Source organism: Rousettus aegyptiacus, unplaced genomic scaffold (genome assembly GCF_014176215.1).
Source record: "Rousettus aegyptiacus isolate mRouAeg1 unplaced genomic scaffold, mRouAeg1.p scaffold_m13_p_7, whole genome shotgun sequence".
NCBI classification, from domain to species: Eukaryota; Metazoa; Chordata; class Mammalia; order Chiroptera; family Pteropodidae; genus Rousettus; species Rousettus aegyptiacus.
The window spans coordinates 106,390,523-106,409,151 of record NW_023416310.1 but is presented as its reverse complement, the minus strand read 5'-3'; the positions used below and the strand labels follow the sequence as shown (position 1 = coordinate 106,409,151).

The 18,629-nt window shown below is 51.0% G+C and overlaps 2 protein-coding genes across 8 annotated transcripts; both read right to left on the bottom strand.

Moving 5' to 3' along the window:
- Positions 1-1,305: 1,305 nt before the first annotated feature.
- B4GALT7 (beta-1,4-galactosyltransferase 7) lies at positions 1,306-10,876 on the bottom strand. 7 transcript variants are annotated; one of them, XM_016158408.2, is made up of 7 exons: positions 10,720-10,869; positions 8,802-8,957; positions 6,809-7,171; positions 3,963-4,188; positions 2,854-2,937; positions 2,495-2,599; positions 1,306-2,038 (listed from the first exon to the last, which is right to left on the bottom strand). In XM_016158408.2, the coding sequence occupies exons 1-7, from the start codon at positions 10,767-10,769 to the stop codon at positions 1,883-1,885; spliced, it is 1,140 nt and encodes a 379-aa protein (XP_016013894.2). In that variant the 5' UTR covers positions 10,770-10,869; the 3' UTR covers positions 1,306-1,882. The 7 variants fall into 7 exon arrangements, with proteins under 7 accessions (XP_016013894.2, XP_016013898.2, XP_016013897.2 ...); XM_016158412.2 differs by lacking the exon at positions 8,802-8,957 and adding an exon at positions 8,470-8,619 and having other exon boundaries at positions 10,720-10,850; XM_016158411.2 differs by lacking the exon at positions 8,802-8,957 and adding an exon at positions 8,470-8,619 and having other exon boundaries at positions 6,809-7,071; positions 10,720-10,850.
- Positions 10,877-13,464: 2,588 nt separating this feature from the next.
- Positions 13,465-17,119, bottom strand: LOC107517565 (transmembrane emp24 domain-containing protein 9). Its single transcript, XM_016158419.2, has 5 exons — positions 16,911-17,119; positions 16,639-16,739; positions 15,741-15,866; positions 15,234-15,380; positions 13,465-14,304 (listed from the first exon to the last, which is right to left on the bottom strand). The coding sequence occupies exons 1-5, from the start codon at positions 17,092-17,094 to the stop codon at positions 14,155-14,157; spliced, it is 708 nt and encodes a 235-aa protein (XP_016013905.1). The 5' UTR covers positions 17,095-17,119; the 3' UTR covers positions 13,465-14,154.
- Between the last annotated feature and the right edge of the window lie 1,510 nt (positions 17,120-18,629).

Sequence of the window (18,629 nt, the reverse complement as noted above, 5' to 3'; positions counted from 1 at the left end):
GGAGAATGAAGGGGGCTGCATCAGACCTGGTCTGGGGTGCCTACAAGCGCCTCATTGATGGAGGTGGTGGCAGTGGCCACAGGACGTGCCGGGCATGGGGGTTGGAGTGGTGCCCCTGCCCAGGCTGAGTCAGTGGATCCTGCTTTGCTTCTGCTCATTCCATCCCCCATGCAGATGGAAAGAACTCCCTATTTTTTAGGTCTTGCTATGTGCCAGGGGAGTACAGAGCCAAGGGCTTTGATGTCACATCCATTCCCACCAACTCCAAAAGGCTGGAGTTACGCTTCTGTGTTGCAGAAGTCTGAAGCCCAGCAGACTGGCATACAGAAAGTACACCAGCCTCCTCTCCTGGGCCTCAAGTTGAGAAAGCAACACCCTTGCACTGTAATTGCAGCCTGTTCACCCCTCACTGTGGTGTGAGGCTGAATCACTGGGCGAGGTCCATTTAGGATCACAAGGACCCTCTGTTATATGTCTAAACAGTTACGTACAGCCTGAACCTTCACTCCACTCATCTCTGCTTAAATTTCTTGGCGCATGCTTAGCTTGCACAGTGTGCAGCTGTTCACAGAGGCTCTGGGAACATTCTCAGAGGAGGGATCTTCTGGGAGCAGAGCTACTGAATCCACCCCCTTGAACTCTGCGACCACAGTCTCTTTCTCCAGCATTTCAGGTGTCCTATTAACTGTTAAACAAACCAGTTTTAACTGGTTCCTAGTCTCCTCTTCTACCCTAAACCTTTGGAAAAAATGATCTACCTTGCAAGACCTCTGGCCTCTCACTCTCATTGGCCCTGGGCTTTCCTCCTGGATCCCCCTTCTCTCCTGGGCTCCCTTCCCTCACCAGTCCTTGGCACTGGGTGATCACAGGTAATCTGCCCTCAGGGCAGAATTCCCCTACTGCCCATCTTCTTACTCTCACCTCAGAAACATGGTCCTCCCTTCTCCAGCCATGACTGAGTCATTGCTTGAATCCTGCTAGCCCCAAGGCCTGGCCTACAGATCTGTTTCTGTCGCTCTCAGTGAGGCAGGATGAGGCCCCCCACCCAGAGCCTGGTGGTGGTTGGACTGCCCAGGGGTGCTGAAGCCCGGAGCGCTGAGGGTGGTAGCAGGGACCTGATGCCTTGGGCTTCTCTCTCCACTCGAGCTTCCCCTGCCCTCATCATCCCAGCTCTGCCCCAACTCCTTGCTAGCTTATAACTAAGAGAAGTGTCATCTTTTGCCTCATCCCTTACCCCTCAGCCACAGATGACAAACTGGTGGTCCGCACACATTTTGTTTGGTGAACTTGAAGAATTGCCATACCTTTTTCAAGTTTCAATTAGTTGCTATCATTTAATAATTAATTGATTTCACTTAAGAATCCAGAATTCTAGTTTCTTTTGAAAAATCAGAATATCCGGCAACACGAGGCCCCTTTCTGCACAGTGAAGACCAGCTTTGCTGCTCTCAGCTGTTCCCTTTCTGGGGCTCACACTCTGGTTTCTGCAGTTAAACCCTCCCAGTTGCCCTGGCCGCCTATGTCAGTGGCCTGACCTCTAAACCGTTATCTGCATGAGGTGGTCCAGAAGAAGGGATAAAAGCCTGCAGGTCCCAGCAGGTAAAGGAGGGCAGAGCAGGGCAAACAGAAGAGTGGAGAGGCCCCGTTGGGAGCCACATACCAGCCTCTCTCCATCACTGTTTATTGTTAACAGTGTCCCGGACACCCTGTGTGTCCTGTCCTGCCTGGTGCAAGCCTGCTCTGGCGGCCGGGCTGCTGCAAACACACGGCCTGCTGTCCGCTGCTTCATTCTACTGGAGCTGGGCCCTGGCTCTGAGGCTCTGTCCAGGGCCTGAGTAGCAGTGCAGCCTGTAGGTACTGGCTTCCTTACTGTCCGGCCAACTCAGCCAAATGTGCACCAGGGGGTGGCAGTCTTGTCGCAGTCCAACATGATGTTGAGAACAGTGCAGGGGGCCCCGCCCACAGACAGTGCTGTCCGGGAATCCACGCGGTACTTCACAGTGTTCAGGCCCCCCTCCCGGTCCACCTTGAATTGCTCCTGGGGAGACAAGGAGGAGAGAGTATGACCTCAGGGCTTTGTGGATGCCAGCTGTCCACTGATGTCCCAGGACCTTGTCATCAGAGGTCCTGTGACCCCGCTGAAGAGAGGGAGTAAAGCTCAGAGCCATGAAGGCTCTCGCCCATGGCTATGCCCCCTGTAAGCAGGGAAGCAGGTATTTTTCACTTGACTAATATGGCTCCTAGGGAAAAGGCTACCGGAGGAGTGGGGACTCCTGCGACCCAGGTCTGCCTAGAATTCCCACACTTTCAGCTGAGTCCCCCATAACCCAGTGCCCAGGTGCCCATGGCAGCCACCAAATAGGGCGGGGTATCTAAGCAGAATGCCACCGACTGAGCTGGGCCAAGCAGGGGAGGACAGAGCCATTTGGCCTCAAGGAGAACTTAGGCCTATTGGTTTCCCATGTCACCACCCAATCAGAGGACCGGCCAGTACCTGTTTTTGAGCTGCGATGCGCTTCTGGTCCCTCTTCCTCCAGGCCGGGTCATGAAGGTGGCGAAATGTCTTATACCCAGTTGTGATTCCCGAAGGGCGGAATAGCTAAGGAGAACAAACCAAGCTGGTTCAGGGTGCCCTCGTGGAGCCCTGGCCCTCACACTAGTCCCCTGGGGTCCCGCTGCCTGCCACAGGCCACAGGCAAGGGCTTGTACTCCCATTCTGCAGAAGAGGTATACTAGTGGAGTAGGGCTGGGATCAAAACCACAGTGCCATCTCCAAGCCCCAGGAACATCATCTGAGGGTAGAGAAGAGCCTCAGGGAGGCCATGATGGCGGCAGTGGGGCCCGGGGTGTTACCTGGAGCCCGGCTCCTCTGATGCGCCGGTAGAACTCGTCGTCCTCACGGCCCCAGCCCCAGAAGCGGTTGGACATCCCGTTGCACTGACACAGAGACAGGCGGCATCACTTGCCCCACCTGCCCAGGGCATTCTCTAGTCTCCCACCACTCGGAGTACCCACCCCAAGCTGGACCAGGCCCCCTGGCCTGGCAGTTAGAAACAGACACTTAGATGCTTACAGTCCCCACCCCTGCAGTACAGGGATGGTCAGCACATCCCCGTCCCTTTGCCTGTCCTAATGAGGCTGCACTTGTGTGAGATACTAGTTTTTCAAAATATCTGATCAGCAGGAGGGGACCTCTCTAGAGAGCCGCTGATGAGCGGACATGCCAGCTCTTGCTCGACTTCTGCCTCCCTACTTCCCCTGGGGTGGCTCTGCCCTGGTCTCTTCTTCTTTGCGGGAGAGTGACAGCTGGGCTCTATGGTAGACACTGATTTTTGTCACCAGGCTCAGGGCTTCATTACATAAACCTGGCTTCAGCCTTGTAAGGAACAGGAGATCCAGGTGAAGCCCCTCGGTTCTTCCCATCCCACCCTCCGCCATAGCGACTGACTCAGGGATGGGCCCGGGACCCAAGTCAGGCCAACCAAGAGCCAGTGTGATGCAGCTCGGGGATTCTTGCTGGCTGGTGGGCAAGAAACTCCCTCTGCCACTGGATGTGGACCTAGATGGACAAGGATTGCAACTATAACACCACCCTTCACCCTGAATGTCTAGAGGGAAATCCACCCTGAAGGCAGAAATGAGACATGGAAAGAGAAATGGTGTCCTGGTGACACTGTCTGAGAGGCTGGGCAAGCCACATCTGAAGCCAGACACCCCTCTCAGCTGTGCCAGACTTTCCCGCTTTGAGACCCAATGAACCCCCACTTCTCTGAAGTCAGTGTGTAGCGAGGTTTCTGTTACTGTGGCTGAATCCTCCCTGACCGACCTGTTAGTCCCCCTCCTCTCCTGTCTCCACTGCTCCTGGGTTTCCCTGCTGAGCCCCAAACCGCCATACCCCCTGCCAGTGCCCCCACCCAGCGGGGCACTCTCTGGCTCAGCGGAGCAGGCTGGCCAGGCCTCACCAGCTGGTAGTGCTGCTTGGAGAGCAGCAGGATGCCGCCAACGTAGGTCTGGTAGTGGTAGAGCGGGTGGAGCTCCGGGGAGGCCACATGGAAGGGCCCCGCCTCAGGGAAGCCGTAGTCCAGCTCCGTGTTGAGAGGGAGCAGGTCCACGTCGTGCATGGCGATGTAGTCCGTGCTGTTGCCACTCTCCAGGAAGCCCACGTTGATGAGGGCTGCCCGATTGAACCTGTGTGGGGCAGCCAAGACTGGGCAGGGTACGGGCAGCCAGCTGGCTCTCCCTCAAACTCTGCCTAAGAGCCTATCCTCACAGCACCCACCTCTGTGCCTACACTGCCCTCCAGGCCAACACTGACCTCACCATGGGGCTGCCCAGCTGCATGCCTGCTCCTATACACATCACACAAATGTTTACTCAGCACCTACTATGTGCCAGAAAGTGTTCAGAGCACAGGAGAGACAGCAGTGAGAATTCAAAGCCTGCCCTCAAGGAGCTGATGTTCTAATAAGAAGAGCCAAAAACAAACAAGTAGATCTGTAACAAGGCAGACAGTGCTAAGTGCCCTGGAGAAAAGTAAAGCAGGGTGAGGAGGTAGGCAGTTGTTCTTTTAGATAGGCAGACAGAGGGCCAGGTGACGTGTGAGCAGAAACCTGAAGGCCCAAAGGAATGAGCTGATAGAAATAGCAGGGAGGGGGCTCCAGGCAGAGGAGAGAGAGCACTTGCCAAGGCCTGAGGCAGGACAGACACCAATGTGGCCAGATAGAGGGAATGACAGGGAAGTAGGGGATGTGGTGAGAGGTGACAGATCCCTGATGGGCTTGGGCTTGGCCCTGGATGAGATGGGGAGCCACTGGAGGACTTAGAGCAGAAGCATGATGGGTTGTGACTTAGGATGTAAGGAGTGTTAAGATACTGGAGGGCCAAGGTGGAAGCAAGGAGATGAGCCGAGAGACTATTATAACAATTTAGGCAAGAGATAATGATTTAGCTCAGGGAGGTGGCAGTGGATACATTGAGAATTGGGCAGATTCTAGACAGACTCTGCTGATAGACTGGACATGTTGTGTGAGGCAGAAAGGAGGGGAGGATGACTCCAAAGCTTTTGGCCTGAGCAGCTGGAAGTGCGCAGTTGCCACTTCCTGAAATGGGGAAGGGGGCAGAGAAGCAGGTCTGGAGGGGGTAGGAATTCAGAAATTCAGTTTTGATCATGTTAAGCAAATGGAGGGCGGTGCAGGGAGCTGGACGTGCGGGTCTGGAGTTCAGGAGAGCAGGTGGGCCAGGAACACAGCCTCTGGGGCCACCAGGGCAGAGAAAGCCTTAATGCCCTGAGCCTGGACAAGATCCCCCAGGGAGCGACTGTAGCTAGCAAGGGGATGCCCAAGAAGGAGCCCCAGAGAGCACTGAGACTGAGAGAACAGGGAGATGAGGCAGAACCTGCAAAGGAGACAGGGAGGGCAGCCAGTGAAGGAGGAGGTGACCGGGAGAGTGTTGCTCAGAAGTTAGATAAAGGTGTCTGAGGAAGAAAAGGCCTACAGGACGAAAGTGATCAACAAGGTGGGCTCTTCAGTGAAGTTGCTGAGAGCTCTTTTAGTGGCATGATGTGGGTAAACACCTGCGTGGAAGAGGTTGGAGAAAGTGAGAGAAGAGAAAGTTTTGTTTAAAGGGGAGCAGAGAAATGAGGTGATAGCTGCGGGCGATGTGAGACCAAGGGGGTCTTTTTTTTCTTTTTAGATGGGAGCTACTTCAACACGTTGTATGCAGATGCAAATGCTCCAGGAGGGAAGAAAAACCTGATCATGCAAGAGAGAAAGGGACGCACAATTGGAGTGATGTAGGATGTGGGAAAGGGACCCAGTGGCTGGAAGAGCTGGCCCTGGTGGAGGTGGGACAGGGTGTCCATAGGACCCTGCACAGAAGGTGGAATGTGGATCCAGGGGGTGAGGACATGGGAAAATTCTCTTCCAGTTGGTTTTGTTTTCTCAAATAGGAAGCAAAGTCACTAGCTAAGGGAGAATGGGGAGGAGAGGGAACAGGCAGCAGCTGGAGGACTCCGAGAGCCTTCCTGGGCCAGGATTCACTGTCCTCAGCCACACGCAGCACCCCAGTACAGGTATGGAGCAGACAGTGAGGTTTCATCAAGCAGAAGTCTTGCCAGGCAGAAATGGCCAAGGGTGCTGAGGTGTATGCGGGGGAGTGATTTTAACGACGAACCATGAAATCCAAGTTAGGTCAGGAGGAAGTGAGGAGGAGGAAGGTGGGCAGAGAAAACTGGGAGCATCAGAGACTAAAGGGACTGGTGGGGTCCAAGAACTGTCAGAGTCTGTCTCCAGTGAGAGTGGGTTGGAGGGAAAGGTCGGCATGGAGCATAAGATGCTCCAACTGTGATCATGGAGAGAAGTTTTGGGGAAGGGCAAGGATTTCAGGATAATGCCAGATTGTGAACAAGTTTCGAGCCGTGGTGTTGACCCTCCCTTTCCCTAACCCGACAGCCAATCCACCAGCAAGCCCTGTCTATGCTTCCTCCAGCCCTTCTGCCATGCTAGCTGGGCCCCCTTGTCTCAAGTGCCTACAGTAACCACCCACAGTTCCTCCACGTGTCCTGGTATAATCTACTCCACATAAACAGCCATGGGGACCTTTTTAAAACAGAAATCAGAATAGGGGCTTCCCCAGGCCCAAACTCTCCCCAAAGATTCCCACTACTCCCCATGAGAAGGGTCTACTGCCTCCTAACCTCTTGTCTGAGACCCACCAGATATTGAACTGCTGCCAGGAAAGGGAGCAGGCTCCGAAGGGCCTGGGCAAGGAGAGGCCCTCAGAGAGGGACAGCTGGTCAAGTGGCCCCTACCTGAAATGGTCCACCTGGTTGAGGACATAGATGTGGTGTGGGATCTTCTTCCTGCTCAGGAAGCGATGCATGTGGGGCACAAAGACCAGGAGCTCCTCGAAGCGCTCACGGAAGGGCACCAACACTGCCAGGCGGTGGGGCCCCCACGACGGGTCTTCTTCCCAGTGCTCAGGGGGTGGCTCTGGGGGGCAGGTCCGGGGTGGGCCTGAGGTCTCTTGCCCTTGTCCCCTGGCTGCCCGAGCCATGTCACCAGAGCAGCTGAGCTGCAGCCAGAGCAGGGAGAAGAAGCCCAGTAAGAGACAGGCAACGAAGAGGTGGAAGACGGAGCATTTCCGGGGGAGGCTGCCAGGGAGCAACCTGGACCTGCGACAAGAGCAGGGACAGGTCAGAGGGACAGGACTGAGCCAGGGCTCTGTGCCGTCCCCTTCTCATGCTTCCCCACAAGTAGGACACACATGACTGTTACGCCCCAAGTGCCTGGGAATTAGTGCAGAAGCAACTTTAATGCTTTTGCTCATGCTGCTACTGTGCATCAGAATCCTGCTTACTATTCTAGGCCTGGCCCACTTCCAGGTCACAGAACTTTCTGCGTGAGTCAGACCATGAGGATAGGGACAAGGCTCCTTGTCTCTCCCACTTGTCCCTCCCCAGGACAGTGGCTCCTGTCCTGAGCTGATGGCAGGAGCCCCGCCTTAAAGATCCCACCTACTGCCTTCCACACCTGCTCCCCTGCAGGTTCACCACCAGCTGAAATGTTGGCTTTGTCCTGCTTCTCACACCAGAAAGCTCCCCAAGACCAGGACCTATGCTAGCATCAGTCCCCAGGTAAAAAAAATAAAAATTTTCATTTATTCTGTCTGGGAAGATCAAATCAGCCCCTAAACCATGGCAAGACCCAAACTGACAGTGGCAGGTCACTGAACGAGTCTCAAAGCTTCAGTTCTAAAGGCAGCACATGTGACAAGAAATGAGAGATGGACAAGGGAAAGGACAAGAGTTGGGACCAGCACCCAGGTTCATTTCAGAAACTGGGAAGACAGCTGGCTATCTTAGACATGTGGGTAGTGCTGGGAGAAACTGCCCTGAAGGTTAGAAAGTACAAAGAAACAGGTGGAATTCACTTGGTTTCTCTGTCTCTCTGAGGAAGGTAGAAGAGGAACTGAAGAATCCAAATAAGAGAAGCTTCCTCTGTACTTCCTGCCCACCCCTCCACCCCCCAAGCAATCTGCCAAGCAATCTACTTTATAACCTCTAAGAGCCACCAGCTAGCTGCCAGGCTTATAATTCTACTTCCTAAGTGCCCCTTGGCCCTTCCTCACCCACTGCCTCTCTTTTAGCTCAGGTCTCATCTGGTTCTTGCCCGGCTCAGAACCCTTCAATCTCATGAATGAGCCCATTCTGTTTATAAGATAACAGCCAAATTCCTTGGCCTGACAGTCAAACCTCCCTGTGACCTGACCCCATCTCCAGTTGCCCCCTACCAACCATGTGCTACAGTTTGGGCAACTCTGAGCTTCTCCGCTCACTATATTCCTTCCTGCTCCAGCCTTCACACAGCTTGTTGCTTCTGCCTAAAATGCTCCTTATTTATCCTTCAGGGTCAAATTCCAATGTCATGGCCATCACTGCCCACCTCCCCACATGCACACAAAATGAGATACCTGAGCCCTCTTTTGTGTTTCCATGGTATCTGGTACTGCCCTCTTTGGAAGACTCGAGTTTTGTGATCACCTGTGCTTCTGTTTGTCTTCCCTACTGGTAATCAGACTCCTATCTGTGGCCTCAGCACAGGTCACACAGCAGAGGGAGTGCTAGGTGAGTTAGAGGAAGGGTGCAAACAGTCAGGGCACACTTTAAGTCACACCGAATCCTGCCTATCTCTAGCAGCACAACAGCCAGTCTGGAAGCCAGCAGCCCTGAAGCCAGGCCCAGGTCCCAAACACGGCAGAGAGAGGGCCGGGTTGGACACCTTCTCAGAGGCCTTCTGACTTACCCCCCATTGTCCTGTGGTGGGGGTTTCCGCTGGAGAGGAGCAGAGCCCAATTCTGCCAGTTGCCTGGGGAGGCTGGAACCTCTACACATTCTCCCTCCAGAACCTTTCTGGGGGTGGGGTGGAGACCGGGGAGATAGACATGGGGAACTACCCCACCTTCAGGGGAAGAAACAGTGACCATTATCCAAGGGTATGGCATGAATTGGGCATTCCATGAACCTTCAAGTTCTGCTCCCTGTCTCACTGTTCCTTCCTACCAGGATCACATCCCATGGGCACTCATATCCTACGCTCTAAGGGCCCAAATCTGGCGTAGACAACTGAATTTAGAGTGGAGTCCCAATTCTTCAGGACAGTGGACACTGAGAATAGTTGCTCATGGTGCCACCTGGTGGCAAACTCCAGATCTGCAGTCCCAGCGGTTCCCAGGCCCAGGCCACCCTGCTGAGGGGTGGACCAGATGAGGTTTTGTCTCCATCAATCTGTGCCCAAAGCTAGAAAAGGGAAGATTCAAACCCAGCAGGCTGGCTCCAGAACCAGTACTCTTTAAAGTGCTATATTAGCCTACATTTGTTGTGTGGATCTTTGTACCCCTGTGTTAAAAGCAAGAATTAACATTAGTAACTTTTTCTAGGAACACAGTTATGTCCCAAAGGTTTATGGAAAGGAACTAGGAAATGGAGATTTTCTTCCTTTACCTTTCCTTTCTTCTCTATCAAATCTCTGTGATACAAAGTTTGAACACTCAACTGCTCTGGTTACAGCACCTCCAAACTGCAAAGATAACTGAAAGATATGTCTGTGTCAGCCACAATGTCAAGAGTTTTACATATATTATCTCCTTTAATCCTTATACAGCCCTGCAGAGTAGTTATTATGATCTCTGTTTCAGAGATGGAAAAGCCAAGGACAGAAAGATTAAGTGACTTGTTTCTGGTCACATGGCTATTAAAGAGGATTTTTGCCCAGGACTGACTCCACAGTTCAGGCTTTCTTTCTATTATATCCCTGTCTTCTTACTTCAATACCAACTCTGAAAAATCCCCAAAGGTAAAGAATTGTGCCCACTACATTCCAGAATCTTTTGACACCTGGCAAACTTCATAGATGTAAAAGGCATGAGGTGTGATTCACAGGGTAGAGACCCACTATGAGTTTTAGGTAAGAAGAGTTGGGAGGCACATCTCAAGACTGAAGTGTCCTCTCAAATGCTGGCAGCCAAATAACTCCCTCACTCCAATTCTGCTTTAGTGAGAAATATTAGCCAAGGTCTGGGCCAAGTCCACACCTAACACATGAAGAAGGCCCCATTCAGTTACAGTTATACCGGAAATGCACTAGTGTTATGCCTGAGGAGTGCCTATTAAGTGCCAGGCAGTGGCCAGACAGGCAGAAAAGACAGAGCTTCTGTCTGGTATGTTCTTTTGGGCGGCCAGCAAAGGAAAGGGAAGCACGAGGGAGGGGAGGGTCAAAGCCCACATGGATGTTACAGAGAGGCAGAGACCAGAGGAACAGAAGAAGATCCTGAGAGGGACAGACAGAAAGACAGAGATCCACTAAGAGAGGTCAACGGAGTCGGAGACCCGCACAAAGATAGAAGCCAGTGGAGAAACAGAGACCTATGAAAGACAGCGACTTGCAAAGAGAGGGACAGAAACTCACAAAGGAAGTCAACGGAGAAATAGAGATCCGCGGGTGACGGAGACCTGCGGAGTGACGGACACTGTTAGAGAAAGACACACATAGAGACACACAGCCAAATACAGCGACCGCGAGTGACCCAGTAGGAAAACCACAGACCCTCAGAGTGCCCCACAGAGGCTGAGACGCGACTGCCTCGGGCTCCTAAATTCCGGGCGGCGGCCGGAAAAGATCAGCACCCAGGAGGACCGGGCCCGGGCCAGCCGCTGCCGCTCACCTGCCGTCCTCCCAGGGCAGCTGCACCGCTTTCCTCCGGGAGGGGAACATCGCGGGGGGAGGCGGCGGCACATGGGGTTCGAGCTCCCAGCCGGGCGGGCCCGGCCTCGCCGGCCTACGCGGCGCCTCCGCCTCCTGCCCCGCCCAGGCTCATCCGCCCCGCCCCTCGGTCCTTCTGGTCCTCCGCTCCGGCCGTGACGTCTGCTCCCGGGAGCTGCGACGTCAAAGGTTCCGTGTGCCAGTAACACGTGAGCGCTACTCTTGACTAACTTTCCTTCCCGCTTAACATCCCGAGAAACTGAGGCCCCAGGGGGGTGCTCAAGTCGCTGGGCTGGGACTGAACTTAGACTCTAGATTTACAAACCCGCGCCCTGGAACAATTTGCATCTTCCTCCTCTTCCCAAGAGAAGTCAGGGAGCGTCTGGGCAGACCTGCTGTCAACCCAGGCGCATTATTCCTCCGTAACAAGCTTAGAAGAGAACAAAGCCAAGCTCAGGGCTCAGTCTTAGGTTCAACTGACACCCCAAGGGGTAGTTAGGAGCCAGGCACTAAAGACAGATTGACTGTATTCGAAAACCGACTCTGCCAATTCAGGTGTTTGGGGACAAAGTGCAATCTCTCTGCATCTATATTCACACGTGATTATAAATGGTTTCTCATCTACATGGTTGTTGTGAGGATCAAAGGAGAAAATGCACTTGGTACAACTGTAGGCCCAACAGTCAAAGCTATATAAATGACAGCTATCATCCAGGAGCTGGGTACTTTGGTGGAGTTCAGGTGAGAACTGAAAAAAGGAATACTGTAAGGAGATTGAGTTCCCATTATTTCCCCTGTCCCTGTTGGAACTGAGCCCCCGCTAGGCCAGCTTCCTACCTTGGAAAAGAGCAACAGAATTATTAGACTTGATTTCCTCTGCTCTTCCAGGCAAATTCCAAGTTTTCAAATAAATAGCTAATATCAAGTTTTTACTACATGCAGTCATTGTCCTAAATTCTTTACTGTTATCTGATTCAATTCTTGAGTATTGTGCTTATTATGCCCACTGTAAAGATGAGGGAACTGAGGCACAGAGACAATTCAGCACGTAAGACCAGGTAGTTTGGTTGCACAACCAACAGTCTCAACTATGCTGCTTCTAAGAGGACTATGGACCTATGGGCAGGAAATAAATCATTCCCAGCAGCCTCCTTTCTCCCTGAAACACAACAGCACTCAACCTGGCAGTCCCCTTCCTGCTGAACTCTCCCAGGGCACTGTACCCTATACCAGAACCTTGGCAAATCCAGCTTAGGTTTGGCTGGTAACAAAGGTGAAGCTGACCCTTTGCAAAGACCAGTTAAGGTCAATGATGGAAGCAGGGAGGTGGGACTGTGACCAGGAGGGCACAAGCCCATCTAAAGGGGACAGCTACTGTTCAGTAGAGCTGACTGTTGTTAGGATGATGGCCCACCAGCGTCAGACCCAATTTATCTCAAGAAATCAGATTTCACATAAAAATCCAAATTAACTAATTTTAAACTGATATTAAGTCATGTTTGATAATAAGTACCCTTGATATTATGGTATGAGAATGGCACATTACCTCTGTGGTCTTCCTTGCAAAAACCCAGAACCCCAGTCCAATCATAAGAAAAACAGCAAATTCCAATTGAAGGAAATTCTACAAAATACCTGACCAGTACTCCTGGAAACTGTCAAGGTAATAAAAACAATGAAAGTCTGAGAAAATGTCATGCCCAAGAGAAGCCCAAGGAGACAACTAATTGTAATGTGGTATCATAGATGGGATCCTAGAACAGAAAAAGGCATTAAGTAACGACTAAGGAAATCTGCATAAAGTACACTATTTAGTTTAAAATAATGTGTTGCTATCGGTTCATTAATATTTAACAAATGTACCATAGTAAGGCATGGCATTAATAGGGGAAACTATCATCACAATTTTCTTTTAATTCTAAGTTTATTTTTTCCTAAATGTGGAGGTCTAGGTGGTAATGAGCTCAGATTACATACCCTCAGCTGATCAAGTAGTCTCCCAAATTCTCTCCTAGTTCCTTTCTCACTCACTGTTGGACCAACCTTCCTCTAATTTATATTCAGGGGATTCTCTTACTCAAAACTTTGAACAGTGGGTAATGTACAAATCTCTTACCTGGGGCTCAAGGCCCTTTTCATTTAACCAACTTCCCTTCCCAGCCTTCTCGCAACTCCTCCCCAATTCCAGCTGAAACAATGCCCATCCATCTCCAGACTAGCTGTTTGCCTGATTTCCCCAACCACCCCTGCCCTGCTTCCTTTAATCAGAATCCTTCCTCCTTCAAGGTCCTTGCTGAAATCCCATGCTACTGGTTGAGACCATCAGTATCCTCACCCCTACCAGTCGAGGGATTTGTCCTTCCCACAACAGCATTTCTGTTCAATGCATTCTAACCTAAGCAGGCACTTCCTGGCGGCACAACAATGCTACTGAACCCACCTACTCTGGAAAGGCAGGGAGGGTACTTTATTATGAGGGAGCTGGTGCAGAGGAAATGGTGTGGATTTGAGCACCAACCCCACAATTTACTTGATAATTTTGGGCAAAACCAGCACCCCCTACCACAGGAGGTATGGAGAAGATGGAGAATGAAGGTCATAGGTGGGTACTCATTTTGGAATGTGAAGTGCTTTGCCCAGTGAAAGAACCGATATTTCCTGAAGCAGCTCAGTGTTATGTGCAGATAGAGTGACTTTACACTGGACAAGAAGTCTATTTTTTTTTTAATTGGGAAACCAACGTAAAAAGCTAGGCTTATTGAAAATGATATCAGTAACTAAGACTCTGCAGGCCACATCCCCAGGCAGCACCGAGACCTCTGTTCTGTGACCCCAGTCCTTCAAGCCCCTCAAAGGACAACCATGTGTAGAACCTGGGGTCAACCTTAGGGCCACTTTTCCACACTGCAGCCCTCCACCCCACCCTCAAATGACACACCCCCTGGATCAGCGGGCTGGGTCAAGACCCCAGCAGGGAACGGTAAGGTTCCCAAGGTGGCAGGGAATCAAAGTTACAATGTAACTGCTCAAAATCCCAAGTCAGCAAAGGAAGACAAAAGCCTGGCTTGCCCACCCGCTCCCCTCTCCCAGCCAACCCAATCAACAGCCTCGCATCCCTGATCAGTAACACTGTGATTCTGAGGTGCCAAAGGGGGTCCCAGTGGCTTCACCAGCCCCTAGGAAATTACTGCAAAGGGCTAAAGCCCAGGGGAGAGGACAGGCACTCGTCCCACCACCTGCTCAGTATTAGCCATCCAAGCTGCTGCCCTCAGCTTGTGCCTGGGGTGCCTGTGGCCCCTCTCCCCTCCAGAACATTCATGGCTGAAAACCAGTCCTCTTGCCAGAGAGAAATCAGTTCCAGGAAGCCCTTTCTCCCCCAGCCTTGGAGGAAGGATGGCTAAACCAGCTTCTTGGCTTCAAAGAAGCTCTTGAGATGTCGCATCTGCCAGACGCCGATGGCTACGAGGATGAGGGTCTGCAAAATGGACCACCACAGCACCCTCTGGTTGGTGCTCTCGCTGGTCTGACGGAAGCGCTCCTCTCGCCACTGCAGGGGAGAGAATAAAAGAAGAGCCTGAGCTGGCTGGGCCTACTTGGGACCATTAGAATCGCTGAGTTCCCTCCCAGGGCCAGCCAGCTTTGCCCCGGTTCCAGTCAAGTGCCTGCAAAGAGCCATCCAGCACAGGGACTCTCTTCATCCTCGTATGCCAGATGACATCAGGCAACCTAAGTCTGTTTGCTCATCTGTCAAGTACAGCCCTCACCTGGTCCTATGGTGGTACCTGGGGGACAGGTAAAGCAGTTGCAGTATCATCATCAGACAGAGCTGTCCTGGAGCACTCGGGAGTAGACTTGCTCTCAGCCCTCTGCCCAGGTCTCCCAAATTGTTCCTTGAAGATTGTGGCACAGGTTGCAAACTGGTGGCGTAGGGGCTAGATCTGGCCCATGCATGTATTTTGTTTGACTCATACTGTTTTGCCAACATTTAAAACCCAGAAAATTTTCACATAAAAACCTGAACCCCTAGCTCCTCTTCCAACCCAGGACTAGCTAGCATTTCTGCAAGGCTATCCTCAGCTGAAAATAGCAGCTATTCCTGTTTAAATAAGTCACTATCCTACCAATCCTTATAGTCGTAGGTCCATTCACAGTACCCGCCTGGCTCCTGGGCACAGGTGAGGTTGAAACCCCTGGTCCTGGGAGCCCCTACAGTCATGGATATAGTATTCAAGTGCTGTTATCAATTCCTGCTGTCACTTTGTATAACTGTGTGACTTAGGGCGATACCAGCCTCTTAAGAGACTGTCTCCATAATCACCAAGTAAAGTTAGTAACAGCCATCCCACCTTTTAGACTTACAAAGTAGCAAAAACAGATATGTCTTTGGGTTTCATAATGACGCTGACACACAACTCCTGGCTGAGCCAGCGGGCAGCTTCTGGGAAGAAGCCCACCGCTCCTGACCTTACCACTCACCCGCTGGTAGTTCTGCTCTTTCTGGATCTGCTCCACTTGCTCCACCAGCTGTCGCACTCGTAGCTGCAACTCACTTAACTTGTCTTTGGCAGCAATTTCTGCATAATCATTGGCATGTTCACCCACCTGGATGTCCAAATGAACTCTCTGGAAAAAGATTAGGAGTACAAAGGGAATCAGGCAGCCCTGTTCAGTCTTCCTGCCAAGGGCTGACAGCTGGTCCCCCCATTTTCCTTCATTTGTTTAGTTAGCCAACACTGATGAAGCTTCCTCAGTGTCCGGCCCTATGGGGCTCTCAGCACACAGGAAAGAATAAACCCTGGCTGATGCTCTGACCAAGGAATGTACAAAGAGCTCAGCAACCATGCCATGATGTTTACTAGAAACCCAGTCTTATTAGGAGACACAAATCCAACATATTCATCGTAAACCCACAGTACCACCAGTCCCCAGTTCTGACCAGGCACTACAGGGTAAAAGCTATGAGTCCCACATGAGTCCACTTACCAGCATGCCTCCAGCAAAGAGGGAGAACTTGGTGGAATTGGAGTGAAGACAGATCTGGTGCTCGCCAGGGGTATGGGATGTGAAAGTAAACCTGCCCTCAGAGCCATACTGTCGGGCTAGGATGACCTGGAGAAAAGGGGCTTCAGTAAGCGTTATGGTGGAGACTGGGCTAGATGGTGCTTAAGGCTCTAAGTGCCTCTAAGTTGAAAAAAAGAGCCTTGGGCATCCCACAACACTAAAAGGTCCAAAGGTACTCAGCAGCAGTTACCATCAGCTTGTCTGAGAACTATCTGGAATAGGGGTGCAGAGTCTGACATTAGGTTGGCATGTGACCACTTGTGGGGTGAGTTTTCCTTTATTCACAGCCCATGCCCTTTCCATTATTTTTGTGTAATTCTTTTTTAAAGTGAAAGGTAACAGCATATGGGTTTGGGAGGTTTTTTGGTCCTAATATCCTTATTTGTCAAAATTTAAAGCTGCCCATTCTTTTTAGAAAGCATCTTGCTCTGAAATCCTAGTCTAGATGTCACAGCTTTAAAACCGGCACAATTCTTTTATTTTCCAGCACCACAATTAACCCACCCATTACACCTATAAAATAGATGAATTTTCATTTCAAACACCAAGAAAAAAGCTCAGGGAAGGTAACTGGTTTGGCGAAGTCATGCGGCCTCAGTAATAAGTTGAGAGGAGCAGCCAACACTCCAACAGCTTAAGTTAGGCCTGGAGTGAACTCCTGGGATCTTCCCACAACACCAACTGTTTTGGGGGGGTTTTGTTTGTTTGTTTTTTAGCAATTCAACAGATGTGGAAACTAGGAGGGGAAGTACCAGCGTTTGATTGGTCTGGCGCTGAAGTCCAGAGCCGAGAGCTCAGCGGGGTTAAGGGGTCGACTCACCTTGTCTTCTGGGTCTTTCACCTCCACGAACATGCCAAGCCCGGGGGTGGCCGGCTGATACTCCTCCCGCTGCTTGTCATACAGCTGCGTCCGGTAGTTTCCTGGAGGTAAGCGAGACGAACCCAGATCAGAGGAGCGCGAGGTGCTCCGCGTTCGCGGCCGCCAAGACAGGGCGAGGCTAGCTGCTTCCGGCTCTGCAGCTTTGCTGATTCTCCCGCACCCCGCGCCCCAAGACTACGGTCTTCTTCCCAACTCTCCCCCTCCCCCCGCACCTATAACCATAGTCTCGTCCGGAATCTCCTCAATAAAGCACTTCTTCTCAGTCTCCCCGATGTGAAAGTAGAGAGCGCCTCCGCGGGCCGCAAACCACAGAAGCAGCAGAAGAGCCCGAACCAACCGATCCAGCCCCGCTCCGGACCAGGGGCCGACAACCCGTACCACCTGCTCTGCAGCCATCTTGTCCTACTAGCCCGCGCAGTCGCAGCCAACCGCGCCACGTAGCCTTGCAGCCGCCGCCGCGGGGCCTGCCGGGACAGCGAGTTCCGCTGCGGGGTGCGGGTGTGGGTACTGCAAGTGGGTACTACAAATCCCGGGATGCCCCATGGCCGTGGCGCGGCGGTGCCTGATTGGGGCGCGGCTTCAACCGGGGTCCCCAAAATTTAACAGACCTTTTGGTTGACCCTCGTTGCAGGCTGGCGACTGGTAGTAATTATAAGCTTCTTACAGATGATGAAAGTTTGTTTAAGGTCGCGGAACGATTTATGAGTAGAGACATGATTCGAACCTAGGATCCCTGACTTTCCTCGGCATAGCATCCGCCATTCTGGGTTGACTTTTGTTAAAAATTTAACTTTGAAAAAAATAAATGATAGAAACAACAGTCGAATTTATCTTCAAAATCTTTTCGAAAGAAAAAAAAGAAAAGCCATGGTCTTCCTTTACCACTTCCTTTACCACCCCCTTCCCCTCTCCTTCCCGTTGTACCCCCAGCCTATATCACGCTAAAATCTGGTGTATATGGTCCCAGGCACCCCACCGTCACCATTGCATACTCCTCCACAAGGGCTTTGCTGCAGTCTCCAGGCCGTAATGGGTCGTCGCTGGATCGGGATTTGGCGTAGGTTAACGGCTACTGGGATTCTTGGGGCGGAGGCGCCCCGTTTTGAAGAGCTTTTCACTAAGCTCTAAGTGTGAGATCAGCAGAGGTCTAGGTCTGCCGTTCATGTCCTTCCTGAATTTTACCCAAATTTCAGTGTATTTTGGCAGCTCTTCTTCAGTTAGTTTATTATTGTGCTACCTCAAGTTTTCATAGAAGTTGGAATTTTCTTTCTACTCTTGTTTCATTCGGCCCTAAGGAGAGAAGTTTAATAGGAATGTGTTCACATTTCCCATAATCAGGAAGTCTATCTCATTTTTCTGAACAGTAACAATACTCCATTATATGAATGTATCTTATTTTTTTAACCATTCCTTTGACGAAAGTGCTTACTATTTCCCCCTAATTATTTGCTCTTACAAAAAACTAGTGCAATAAAAATTCTTGTTGATAAGAGATCACAAAATCGCCTTCCCAAAAACTTTGTACCAATTTACAGTCCCACCAGCAGTGTGTTGGAGTGTTTACCACACCCTGGTGAAATGTTCCTAACCGTTTTAATCTTTGCAAAATCAGAGGATGAACATTTGTTTTTCACTATTATAATTTTTACCCCTCCTCAGAAACAGAACATCTTTTGATAGTCACTTGTTTTCTTCTATGAACTGCTGGTTGTGTTTTTCTTAGTGCTGTGATAACTACATACTATTACTGCTGATGTAACCACTATTCAGATTAACAAATGATTACAAAATTAATAAATAATAACATTTAATCATATTTCGGGTATTTTTAAATTAAACTTTTTACATTGAGAAAATTATAAGTTCACATGCAGTTGTAAGGAATAATGCAGAGAGACTCAGTTTACCCATTACTCAGTTTCCCCCAATTG

Excerpts from the sequence above, each read along its gene's own strand:
- B4GALT7 (XM_016158408.2), bottom strand. The coding sequence starts at position 10,769 with ATGTTCCCCTCCCGGAGGAAAGCGGTGCAGCTGCCCTGGGAGGACGGC. Across the intron at positions 7,172-8,801 it reads CCACCACAGGACAATGGGGG|GTCCAGGTTGCTCCCTGGCA; the intron begins GTAAGTCAGAAG and ends CTCTTGTCGCAG. Across the intron at positions 4,189-6,808 it reads AACCAGGTGGACCATTTCAG|GTTCAATCGGGCAGCCCTCA; the intron begins GTAGGGGCCACT and ends TGCCCCACACAG.
- LOC107517565 (XM_016158419.2), bottom strand. The coding sequence starts at position 17,094 with ATGGCTGCAGAGCAGGTGGTACGGGTTGTCGGCCCCTGGTCCGGAGCG. Across the intron at positions 15,867-16,638 it reads TGAAAGACCCAGAAGACAAG|GTCATCCTAGCCCGACAGTA; the intron begins GTGAGTCGACCC and ends CCTTTTCTCCAG. Across the intron at positions 14,305-15,233 it reads AAGAGCAGAACTACCAGCGG|TGGCGAGAGGAGCGCTTCCG; the intron begins GTGAGTGGTAAG and ends TCTCCCCTGCAG.